Source organism: Theropithecus gelada, chromosome 10 (assembly GCF_003255815.1).
Source record: "Theropithecus gelada isolate Dixy chromosome 10, Tgel_1.0, whole genome shotgun sequence".
NCBI classification, from domain to species: Eukaryota; Metazoa; Chordata; class Mammalia; order Primates; family Cercopithecidae; genus Theropithecus; species Theropithecus gelada.
Window position 1 is genome coordinate 20,142,309 of NC_037678.1, and position 12,345 is coordinate 20,154,653.

Consider the following 12,345-nt stretch of genomic DNA (forward strand, 5'->3'; position numbering starts at 1 on the left):
AGCTTTTCCTAATGGCTAATTGAATTTCTTAGCACAATTTACCAAACAGTCCATGATACTGCCTCCTTCTATCTCCACAAACACAGTGCTTCCTCTGACGTACACCATCTTTAGATGTGTGAGTCAGTTTCTGGCCTATTTCATGTTCCATTTGTCTGTCTTTAGGCTGATACTGGGGGCTGTCTTATATTCCCATCTCACACTTCTTCAGGAGCAACTTGGTCATCCCATGTCAGTGTTCATACAGGTATTCACTGTAAAATTATTTCAATTTTTCTGGAGTAAAAAGAGGTTGTGGCTCATCTGACCCTTGCCCTTATACCACCATACTTTTTTTTTTTTTTTTTTTTTTTGAAACAGAGTCTTGCTCTGTCGCCCGGGCTGGAGTGCAGTAGCACGATCTCAGCTCACTGTAAGCTCTACCTCCCGGGTTCACGCCTCAGCCTCCTGAGTAGCTGGGACTACAGGTGCCCCCCACCATACCCGGCTAATTTTTTGTATTTTTAGTAGAGACGGGGTTTCGCCTTGTTAGTCAGGATGGTCTCAATCTCCTGACCTTGTGATCCACCCACCTTGGCCTCCCAAAGTGCTGGGATTACAGGCGTGAGCCACCGCGCCCGGCCCACCATACAAATTTTTAAAGGCTCAGGTTTCAGACTGAGCCAGCTCCCAGCAGCCCCAACCCTTGGAGAAACGGACAGTAGTGAGTAGTTAGGACAGTAATGGGACAGTAGTGAGTACTTAGGACAGTAGTGGGACAGTAGTTAGTAGTTAGGACAGTAGTGGGACAGTAGTGAGTAGTTAGGACAGTAGTGGGACAGTAGTGAGTAGTTAGGACAGTAGTGGGACTTCCACATTCCAGTAGACATTTGAGTTATTCGCTGGGGGTGAGGCAGGGTTGATTTTACACGGTCCTTATGTATGTATGTATTATATATGTATGCATGTATGTATGTTGAGACGGAGTTTCACTCTTGTTGCCCAGGCTGGAGTTCAGTGGCCTGAAACTCCGCCTCCCGGGTTCAAGCAATTCTCTTGCTTCAGCCTTCTGAATAGCTGGGATTAGAGGCATGCACCACCACACCCGGCTAATTTTGTATTTTTAGTAGAGATGGGGGTTTCTCCATGTCGGTCAGGCTGGTCTCAAACTCCCGACCTCAGGTGATCTGCTACCTCAGCCTCCCAAAGTGCTGGGATTACAGACGTTAGCCACCGCGCCCGGCCTATCGTGCCCATTTCACAGATGAGGGAAGTGACCCAGCCTCTCGGTCCCACTGAGGCACTGGGTCCCTGCCTGCTTCATCTTGCCTTGCCCCCCAGCCCCTTTCCCCTGCCCCTCCATCTCTCCCGTCGGCTTCCCATGCCAGTCTCTGGTTCTCTGCCTCCTGCTGTTTAGTGGGGTCGAGACAGGGAGGACCAGGGAAGAAAGGGACGTGACTTGGCCCTGGCCACCCCGTGGGTCAGTGGGGCTGCCGCAGAATAAGGGCCTGCCACCAGGTCCCTTAGACATCCCTTGCTCCTGCCCTTCTCAGGCTCTGATCGTGTCTCTGCTCCCCCAGGTCGCCCTTTTCAACTATTTTCCTGTCTGCCCCGCTGACGCGTCCGCCGCCGGAACACCCCGCTGGCTGCGAGAACCTCCTCTCTCTGACTTCCCGCCTTCCTGCTGCGATCCCGGTTCCGCCCCTCTCCAGCATCCTCGGCCGCTAGCGCCTAAGCTCTCCGCGGCCACCAGGGGGCGCCCGCGGCCAAGTCTGGGCGCGGGAGACGCCAAGCGCCCACCCCGTTCCTCCTGGTGCCCCTCCCCGTCCGGCCGCGGCCCCGCCCCTCCCGGCGCCCCGCCCCGTCCGGCAGCGGCCTCTCTCCCTCGGATCCCCCCGCGCCCGGGACCCCCGGCCCCACTGTGCGCCAGCTCGTCGGGTCGGGCCATGGGCCCCGCCGCTCGCCCCGCGCTGAGATCGCCGCCGCCGCCTCCGCCGCCGCCCCCGTCGCCGCTGCTGCTGCTGCTGCCCCTGCTGCCGCTGTGGCTGGGCCTGGCGGGGCCCGGGGCCGCGGCGGACGGCAGCGAGCCGGCGGCCGGGGCGGGGCGGGGCGGAGCCCGCGCCGTGCGGGTGGACGTGAGACTGCCGCGCCAGGACGCTCTGGTCCTGGAGGGCGTCAGGATCGGCTCCGAAGCCGACCCGGCGCCCCTGCTGGGCGGTCGCCTGCTGCTGGTGAGCGCTGCTGAGCCATCTGGCCGCATCACTAAACCCCTCTCCCAACCCTCCCTAGAGACCCCGCACCCAGAAGCGACGTTCATCCTCCACCAAGCCCTGACAGTCCAGCGCCCCTCCCCAGGCTCCCCAGGCACCCAGCATTCAGGCTTCCCAAACCTGAGAGCCAGATGCTCTCCGAACTCTGGCCTTGCATCCACTGTGATGACCCCGGCTCTCTCCTCCCCAACACCCTGCCTCCCGCTGCTCATAGCCCCTTGCCACACAGATGGACATCGTGGATGCCGAGCAGGAGGCGCCGGTGGAAGGCTGGATTGCAGTGGCATACGTGGGCAAGGAGCAGGTGGCCCAGTTCCACCAGGAGAATAAGGGCAGTGGCCCGCAGGCCTATCCCAAGGCCCTGGTCCAGCAGGTGCAGGGGATGTCTAGCGGGGAGGGGCTGAAGGAAGGGATTCCAAGGCATCTGCTAGAGCCAGGCCTTCCTTAGATGGGCCCTTAAGAGCTTGCAGAGAAGCCCTAGGCCTGGGTGGGTCAGGACACCCCAGTTTGAAGAATGGAGTCAGTACGGCTTCGAAGCAGGGAGGTGAGAAGAGGCCAGAGAGAGGTTGGGAAGCTTGACCAGGCTCAGAGAGTATGGGATGCGGGGGGAGCTGCTGCTAGCAGCCACTGTGGGGACTGCCCTGCTAGGACCTGGGAAGGCACAGCGCATCTGAAAGGGAGGCAGGAGGAAGGAAGCAGTTTCCACCTTTGACTTCCAGAAGCTTATGGCTAGTCTGTCCAGAGTTTTGCTCACTGCAGGGCCAGGAACTAAGAGCAGCTGGGGCTGCAGGTGGTGAGACAGGTGTGCAGGCAGGGTATATGTTAGCCTCTTGCCTTCTATCCCTCTGCAGATGCGGCGGGCCCTCTTCCTGGGAGCCTCTGCCCTGCTTCTCCTCATCCTGAACCACAACGTGGTCCGAGAGGTAAATCAGACCAGGCGGTGAGGGTAAGCAAGCTGGGGAAAGGGAGACCCAGGCCTGCTGACTTCCTTGTCTCCCTGCAGCTGGACATATCCCAGCTTCTGCTTAGGCCAGTGATCGTCCTCCATTATTCCTCCAATGTCACCAAGCTGTTGGATGCACTGCTGCAGTGAGTTGGCATTTAGACTTCAAAGGACTGACCCTGGGTACAGAGAGCCCCTGGCTCTCCCATGGGCTGAGGGGGCTTGGGACCAGGGTCTTACCTGTTAGCCTTTTTTTTTTTTTTTGAGATGGAGTATCACTCTTGTTGCCCAGGCTGGAGTGCAATGGTGCAATCTCGGCTCACTGGAACCTCTGCTTTCCAGGTTCAAGTGATTCTCCTGCCTTAGCCTCTCAAGTAGCTAGGATCAGAGTCATGTGTCATCACACCCGACTAATTTTTTGTATTTTTAGTAGGGACAGGGTTTCACCACGTTGACCAGGCTGGTCTTAAACACCTGACCTCAGGTCCACCTGCCTCGGCCTCCCAAAGTGCTGGGATTACAGGCGTGAGCCCCTGTTGCCACTACTGCTGCTGCTGCCCCTGCTGCCGCTGTGACTGGGCCTGGTAGGGCCCGGCCTAACTGTTAGCTTTTTTTTTTTTTTTTTTTTGAGATGAAGTCTCGCTCTGTTGCCCAGGCTGGAGTGCGGTGGCACGATCTCAGCTCACTGCAAGCTCCGCCTCCTGGATTCACGCCATTCTCCTGCCTCAGCCTCCCAAGTAGTTGGGACTATAGGTGCCCACCACGATGCCTGGCTAATTTGTTTGTGTTTTTAGTAGAGACAGGGTTTCACCGTATTAGCCAGGATGGTCTTGATCTGCCGACCTCGTGATCCGCCTGTCTCGGCCTCCCAAAGTGCTGGGATTACAGGCGTGAGCCACTGCACCTGGCCAACTGTTAGCTTTAAGACTGCCCTTTCGGCTGGGAATGGTGTTTCATGCCTGTAATCCCAGCACTTTGGTAAGCCGAGGAAGGAGTATTACTTGAGTCCAGGAGTTTGATACCAGCCGGGGCAACATGACAAGACTCAGTCTCTACAAAAAAAAATACAAAAATTAGCTGAGTGTGGTGACACATGCCTGTAGTCCCAGCTAATCAGGAGGCTGAAGTGGGAGGATCACTTGAGCCCTGGGGGTAGAGGCTGCAGTGAAATGTGACTGTGCCACTGCACTCCAGCCTGGGTGACAAAGGGAGACCCTGTCTCAAAAACAAACAAACAAACAAACAAAAAAGACTGCCCTTTCCCAGGCTGAAAACTGGGTGAGGGCATGGGAAGGAGGTGCCAGAGCCTGGAGCTTGGAGCAAGGAGGTGGCTCTGTGGGCAGAGGGGACTGGCCCCAGCAAGGAGGAAGGTGGACTCCCTGGGCTTGCAGGCTTCCCTGGCCTGGCTGGTGTGAAAACTGGAAAAACCAATAGAGAGAAAAGGCCTGGGGTAAAGTGGAAGGCCAACAGGGGCGATAGTCATAGGTACCCTTTTCCTGCAGAGCTGGGATTGGGTGGGTCTGGGCCTCTCTTTCCAAGAGTCCTTCCATCTGGCCCTCCCAGGAGGACCCAGGCCACAGCTGAGATCACCAGCGGAGAGTCCCTGTCTGCCAATATTGAGTGGAAGCTGACCTTATGGACCACCTGTGGCCTCTCCAAGGATGGCTATGGAGGATGGCAGGACTTGGTCTGCCCGGGAGGCAGTCGTGCCCAGGAGCAGGTGGGTGCTAGCAGATGACATGGGGCCTAGGGAAAGGAGGTTCATGGGGCCACATACATGGCCTTGTCTTGCAAATCCTGTGGCTTCTCCCTACCGTGGTGGCAAGGACGGCCTGTCCCACCCCACAGGAGTGCTGTGAGTGTTCAGAGACATGGTGCAGGTGGGCGCTCAGTGGGGTGCCTGGGCCGGGTCACGTGCAGTCAGTGTTAGCTGCTGTCCTCACGTTCTGCAGGCATTGGGAAGCCTTATTTTACTGTCTGTAGAATAAAGTTCAGACCCCTTCGCGTGGCTTTCACAGCTCTCTGCATCACTCACTCACTCTGTTTTTCTAGTCCTTTTTCCTATGCTCTGGCCACCCTGTACCAGTGACTACACATGCCCTGGCCTTCTGCCACTGGGCCTTGTCTACGCCTGGCTGTAGACGTGGACACCTTTTCTCTCTGTGTCCACACGTCCTAGTCTAGCTAGAACCTTCACAACTCATCCTGCCACCGTTCTTTGGAAAGCCTCGCTCACAGCCCAGCTTGAAGTCCCCTCTCTCCCTCTTGTATCACAGCAAGGCGTGGTCAGGCTGTTCCTGGGCTTCTTGGGACAGCCCATCCTGCATGTGATGCGGGTGCGCCACTTTGTCTCCTGACAGCCAGGACTGTGTTTTATCGTCTCTGGATTTCCAGCGCTTGGCATCGGGGCATTCAAGGGTATTCTGTCCACAAGCATTTCTTGAGTCCCTGGACTGCTGGGCAGTCACCTCCCAGTCTCCTAGTGTACAGCCTCCAGCAGGTGTTGGCCACCGTGGGCTGTGCAGGGCAACTTCCAGTGGGGCAATCTTGGGATGGAATCCTGGCTCGGAAACATTAGCTGACTGATCTCAGGCTGGGAGTTTCACCTCTCTGGCCTCGGGTTCCTCATTTGTGAACAGGGACGGTATTCTGTGTATCCCTGTCATGGGTAGCCCACACAGGCCTCTGGACAGGTCAGGCATTGGTGAGAGGCCTGGGGTGGGGCTGTACGCAGTCTGCAGGTCGGTCTGGCTGCTCCAGAGGGCAGAGCTGAGCAGCCTTGGCCAGGCTGCAGGCCGAGGTCAAGGTGGTCCCAACCCAATTATTGGGTGGCCGTGGCCGCTGAGGTGTCTGACGGGTGGCTGGAGTAGGCGTCTCAGTGGCTGGCCTGATGGGCATTGGGCTCTCAGTCCTGACCCCAGGGCCCAGTCACTATCCCTCCAGCCTCTGGCAGTCCAGAGCAGCAACACTCATGTATCAGGAAGGTCTGATGAACAGCAATGACACGATCTTGGCTCACTGCAGCCTTGACCTCCTGGGCTCAGGTGACACTCCCACCTCAGCCCCCCAAGTAGCTGGAACTACAGGCACATGCCACCATGTCTAGCTAATTTTTTTATTTTTTGTAGAGATGGGGTTTCGCTGTGTCGCCCAGGCTGGTCTCGAACTCCTGAGCTTAGGCAATCTGCCCACCTTGGCCTCCCAAAGTACTGAGATTACAGGTGTGAGCCACCATCCCTGGCTAATGAACCGTTCTTACTGCTCTTCCTGCCCTCCATCCTCACCTGGGGCTCTACAAGGTACATTCCCCAAGATGCACTGAACCTGGGGCACATAGGGCTCCCCAGGATGCAGTGAGCCTGGGGAGGCTGGGTCTCTGGCCTGCAGCAGAGCTTCAGGCTGGCCACACCTTCAGCCCAGCCAGCTGGCTGCTCTGAGGCATGGAGCTCTAGAGCAGGCTCTGCCCTGGAGAACTTACGCCATAATGGCCACTCAGTCCTGGCATGGGGCTCAGGAGTGTCACTTTGTCTCCTGACAGCCAGGGCTGTGTTTTATCATCCCTGGATTTCCAACACTTGGCATCAAGGGCATTCAAGGGTATTCTGTCCGCAAGCTTTTTTTTTTTTTTTTGAGACAGCGTTTCACTCTTGCTGCCCAGGCTGGAGTGCAATGGTGCGATCTTGGCTCACTGCAACCTCTGCCTCCTGGGTTCAAGCAACTCTCCTACTTCAGCCTCCCAAGTAGCCGGGACTACAGTCCTGTGCCACCACACACCAGCTAATTTTTTGTATTTTTAGTAGAGACGGGGTTTCTCCATGTTGGTCAGGCTGGTCTTGAACTCTCGACCTCAGGTGATCTGCCCGCTTTGGCCTCCCACAGTGCTGGGATTACAGGCCTGCGAGCTACCGCGGCCGGCCCACAAGCATTTCTTGAGTTACTTCTCTGCCACGCAGTGATGCCCCAGTCTCCTGGTATACAGCCCCCAGCAGGTGTTGGCCAACTGGGCTGCTCTAGCCCTGGGCTCATGGGGGCCCAGTCTGGAGAGGAGATAGGCCAGAGACATGCTGTCACTGCTGGGGTGAGCACAGAGCTGGTGGTGACCCCGGGACCCTCTAGGGCATGGTAAAGGCACTCAGCCTGGGGCTTGGGGACAGCTTCCTAGAACAGGTGGCACTGCCCAGCTGCAGCTGGAGGAGAGAAGAGGGCAGGATGGAGAGGGGAGTTGGGGCTTACAGACACTTCCCAGTGAGGGCCCCCAGAGCACCTCCACTCCGAGCAGAGCAATGGCCTGTGGCACTAGCAGCACCCAGGCTTGTCTAGAGCTGTGAGCTCTTCACATCAGGTCATTTCTCAGCCCCTCTTCCCCACATGACGGTGGATGAACTTCAGCATCGGTCAGGGAAGAACACGATGGCAGAGCAGCACTCAGCTGCAGAGAGCTTTGAAGTGAATGTGTGTATTAGTCCTGAGACATCCACAGACCCTGTGCAGAGGCGCACCTGAGGGAGCGTGCTGTGTTTTGCTTACTCCGCCGCACCATCTTGTGAGCCAGCTGTTGAGTAGTCAGAGCCCAGCAACCACACCACATCTGGGGCGAGTTGAGTCAAGATCCTTGTTGTTCCCTCAGTCACTCTGAGGCTGCCCAGGGGCCTGAGGCCCCCAGGCTTTACAGTGTTCTCTCAGTCACATTTCCTTTCCAGATTCACTCATTCCACAAAGATGATGGGAGGTACTGGGTTAGAGTGGTGGCCACATCAGCTATGGTTACCTCCCACAGATAGGAGCACACAGACCCCCAAGGGCAGCTGCAAGAGAACGCTGGGTAGAGCAGGTGTGAGGAGGGCGGGGCAGCCGGAGGTTAGGGGGCACATTCACCCGGCCGTAAGAGGTCAGGGAGCTTCTAGAGCAAGATGCGGTGGAGGCAGTAGCTGAGAAAAGGGATAAGGTGGAAGAGGGTTCCCAAGACAGGGAACAGTATGGAGAGGCACAGACACGGGAGGGAGCCGGGAGCACAGGACACGGAGAGGAGTCAGGTGGCACTACAGGGAAGGAGCTCAGGCAGGGGAGCTGCGGGGCCTGGTGTGCAGGGGAGAACCCTCTGGCTGTGGGTGGGAAATGGGTGGCAAGGAGGGCATGAGAGACCACCCCCCAACCCAGGAGAACAAAGCAACAGGCCTTGGGGGCTGGCTCCCTCCCGTACTGGGGGGTGTGAACGTTCAGGCTGGATGGGTGAGTGGGTGATGGCAGGGCCTGAGAAAGCCGACCAGGAGGAAGTGCAGGAGGATGGGGGTGGGAGAGTGAGCAGGTCCCAGGGTGGGTGCTAGGTTGCTGGGTGCTGGGTTGGGAAGTCTCTGAGGCTACCAGAGAGAAGCTTCTGTGTGTGCAAAACATCAGGTTTGTTGCCCAGAGAGCCCTGGGCTGGGAATGGATGTGGCTCTTCTTGAAGCTGGATGGGAAAACGTGTAGGGCAGAGTGAGTGATCCTGAGAAGCACACAGTGGGAGGGACGGAGCCTTCGGAAGAGGAAGCTGGGGACTGCAGGGACACAGAGGCCATCAGCACACCTCACCTGCCTGCTCCCTGGCGTTCCTGGGGGTAGATGTTCCTAAGGGAGGCGTGTGGGGGCGGCCCCATGTCCCTGATGACTGCTTCCCTCCCCAGAAGCCCCTGCAGCAGCTGTGGAATGCCATCCTACTGGTGGCCATGCTCCTGTGCACAGGCCTCGTGGTCCAGGCCCAGCGGCAGGCGTCGCGGCAGAGCCAGCGGGAGCTCGGAGGCCAGGTGAAAGCCAGCCCCAGGGAGCCCCAGAGCCCTCAGCCCTTGGGCCTGCAAGACCGTGCCTGTCCTCTCCCCACAGGTGGACCTGTTTAAGCGCCGCGTGGTGCGGAGACTGGCATCCCTCAAGACACGGCGCTGCCGGCTGAGCAGGGCGGCGCAGGGCCTCCCAGAGCCGGGTGTTGAGACCTGTGCCGTGTGCCTGGACTACTTCTGCAACAAGCAGGCTAGTGCCCTGGGTAGAGACCAGCCATCAGCTCACCTGTGATGCCTCCCACCTTACTCCCAGGACCTTGGAACCACCCCCACCAGGCCCTTCTCCTTCAGCCCCCAGGGCTACAGAGCAGAATTTCAGTGGGGTGGGGGAAGCGGTGAGGTTTCAGTTCCCCAGCTGAGGCGAGGGGCATGGGACCAGGCACCCCCATGTGGAGTCCTGCTTCAGTGGCCTGAGACCTTCCTCTCCCACCCCTGTAGTGGCTCCGGGTGCTGCCCTGTAAGCACGAGTTTCACCGAGACTGTGTGGACCCCTGGCTGATGCTCCAGCAGACCTGCCCACTGTGCAAATTCAACGTCCTGGGTGAGCACCAGGGGCAGGGGCCCTTGGCCTACTCCGCCTGCTCCTCACCTGATGCCTCCCTCCCTGTTCTTCTTCCTCTCCCTTGCAGGGAACCGCTACTCTGATGATTAGCTGCCCAGCTGGACTCTGCACGTGGGGATGGACCCTTCCTGCCTGCTCCCCGGTCCTCAGCCTGGGCTCCCAGGACAGGACAGGATGGGACAGCAGGATAGACAGGACAGCAAGCCCGGTGGGTGGGAGGAAGGATGAGGGCCCCACTGTGTCCATACTGGGAAGGGGGGCTCCACAGCTATAGGCTGAGGATCTAGGGCCGGGACCTGTCAGTCAAGGAAGAGGTCACTTTAGGACCTTCTCTGTAATCCTGTGACATGAGTCTGCCCTCCTCACAGGCAGCTCCCAGGTCAATAGGGAAGGAGAATATGGGGCCAGTGTAGCTGTTCCCAGGGTTCTGGGAGCTCCCTGTGGCCTGTCTGGGAATCCCTGGAGGCTGAGACTACAGTGGCCAGGTTTTGTGCTTATTTATTGGGGGGTGGGTTGAGGGAGGAGCTATCTGGCCTTGGGGTACCCTGGCCTGACCGTCTTTCAGGATACGTCTTGGTCAAGGCTGTCTGCCTGTTGCCCTTGGTCCTTGGGCACTGGGAGCCATGGGTCCCACTGCCTGTCCAGCCTGGCTCCCTTCCTGGGCCTGGCTAGGACCAGAGGCCTTAGATCCTGTTCTGGACTCCTTGGCTGCAGCTTTGTGTTGCCGACCGGGATACTCGAAGCCACAGGATCAATGTAGTGCCTCATCCGGGGCATCCATTTTTTTTTTTTTTTCAAAGAGTTGGGGTAGGGAAGGTTTAATAGTAAAATAAACGTGGCTATATTTTAACATAAGATGTAAAATGTGTATGGGTGTTTTAAGATTTTAAAAAGTTATCTTAGGTTCTACTGCCTGTGGTAGAGGGAATTCTGAGATGGCCCCCAAGATGTCCCACTGCCACCTGCCGTGAACATGTCTTGCATTAATATAATCTCTGGAACTGTGACTCAAAGGGATTTTATTTATTTATTTTTATTTTTTGAGATGGAGTTTCGCTCTTGTTGCTGAGGCTGGAGTGCAATGACACGATCTCAGCTCACTGCAACCTCCGCCTCCCGGATTCAAGCGATTCTCCTGCCTCAGCCTCCCAAGTAGCTGGGATTACAGGCATGCGCCACCATGCCCGGCTAATTTTGTATTTTTAGTAGAGATGGGGTTTCTCCATGTTGGTCAGGCTGGTCTCGAACTCCCGACCTCAGGTGATCCACCTGCCTCGGCCTCCAAAAGTGCCGGGATTACAGACGTGAGCCACCACGCCCGGCTTCTTGGAGGGATTTTACGCCCATGGTAGGGTTGTCTTATAGCAAGCTGACCTGAAGATAGGGAAAGTATTTGAGTGAGCCTTGCCCTAACCACATGAGCCTATTCAAAGTAGTTTTCTGCTGGTAGAAGAGGAGGAAGTCAGGGATTTGAAGCATGTACGGGGTTCAGTGCATGAGAAATCCTCTGTTGCTGACTTGAAGATGGAGGGAGCCCCATGGTAAGTGGGCAGCCTCTAGGAGCTGAGAGAGGATCTGGCTTACAGCCAGCCAGCGAGGACACGGGGACCTCAGTCCCATGGCTGCAAGGATCAGAATTCTGCCAAGTGGAGCTCGGAAGCCAGTTCTTCCCCAGAACCGGCAGAAAGGAACGCAATCTGGTAGATGCCTCAATTTCAGCCCTCTGGGACCCCGAGCAAAAATACCCAGCCACACAGAATCTGGACTTGTGACCTCTAGAACTGGGAGCTAATGAATACATGGCTGCGGAGTTGGTGAGGTCCTACCCCTGGACTTGGGCACAGGCCTCCTGGCTCAGGGTGCTGAGGGTTGGTGCTCCCCTGAGAGGGGGGTGCCCGGGGCACCCCAACCTCCCTCAGGATCTCCCGGGCCCCTCAGAAGCAGGAAGTTGGGCTGACCAAGGCTGTGGTAGCTCAGCTATATACATGGCCCCTCTTGACCCTTCTCTCTGAACTGAAGTGCTCTGACGGCCTCTTCACCAAGGGAAAATGCTTCAGGCATCCGGGAGCGTGTACCCTGAGAAGGCCTCAGCAAGTTTTTGGAGACTGTCCTTCACAGGTGAAGTGGCTCAGGGCAGGCTGGTGGCTTCATGAGGAAAACCCCAGAGTCTTGGCCACATGGCATTCTGGGCTGAAGAGACCCCCAAGGGACAGGGATGGGAAAGGCAGGGTGTCCTCTACTTGGGGGAGGCCTTGCCCTGCCTTCAGTGGCCTCCTGGAGCTATGACCTCCAGGATTTAGAGAAACCTTCATGACGGTCACCATTTCCTAAAGGCAAGGAGTTCCGCAGTGAAAGGAGGCGTGACCTCTTGGGTCCTTAATGTGGCCAGCACAGGTCCAGAACCAGGGTGGGAGGCTGAAGGTGTCGCTGCCCGCTGCCTGCTTCAGATGTCCTCACTAGCCCTTCCCCTGTCCACTCCCACCCGACCCCCTTCTGAGTCAGTGCAGGCCACTGAGCCCAGGTTCACCCCTCGTCCCTTGCTCTGGGGAAAGACGGCCCTTCACCTAGCCCAGGCCCTAGGGGCTTCCTCTGCCCTGGGTGTACTCTCCTATCCCACAGCCTCTGTCGGGAGGGAAGCAGGAAGGCCCCTTTTACTGAGGGCGCATAGTGCCAGGACTCTGCTGACTGACTGAACTGCATGGCTGGGGACTCAGTGGCCCCTGCCCAGGACGGGGAAGAAAGGGCTCTTTCCTTGGCTCAGTCATACTGTGAGGCCAAGAC

The 12,345-nt window shown here is 57.6% G+C and overlaps 1 protein-coding gene across 1 annotated transcript; it reads left to right on the top strand.

Moving 5' to 3' along the window:
• Window positions 1-1,841: 1,841 nt before the first annotated feature.
• Window positions 1,842-10,423, top strand: RNF215 (ring finger protein 215). Its single transcript, XM_025399743.1, has 9 exons — window positions 1,842-2,210; window positions 2,479-2,622; window positions 3,101-3,172; window positions 3,253-3,338; window positions 4,756-4,912; window positions 8,853-8,972; window positions 9,049-9,192; window positions 9,441-9,543; window positions 9,632-10,423. Exons 1-9 carry the CDS (start codon window positions 1,926-1,928, stop codon window positions 9,652-9,654), a joined length of 1,134 nt encoding a protein of 377 aa, XP_025255528.1. The 5' UTR covers window positions 1,842-1,925; the 3' UTR covers window positions 9,655-10,423.
• The last annotated feature ends 1,922 nt before the right edge of the window (window positions 10,424-12,345 follow it).

Excerpts from the sequence above, each read along its gene's own strand:
- RNF215 (XM_025399743.1), top strand. The coding sequence starts at position 1,926 with ATGGGCCCCGCCGCTCGCCCCGCGCTGAGATCGCCGCCGCCGCCTCCG. Across the intron at positions 2,211-2,478 it reads TGGGCGGTCGCCTGCTGCTG|ATGGACATCGTGGATGCCGA; the intron begins GTGAGCGCTGCT and ends CTTGCCACACAG. Across the intron at positions 9,544-9,631 it reads GTGCAAATTCAACGTCCTGG|GGAACCGCTACTCTGATGAT; the intron begins GTGAGCACCAGG and ends TCTCCCTTGCAG.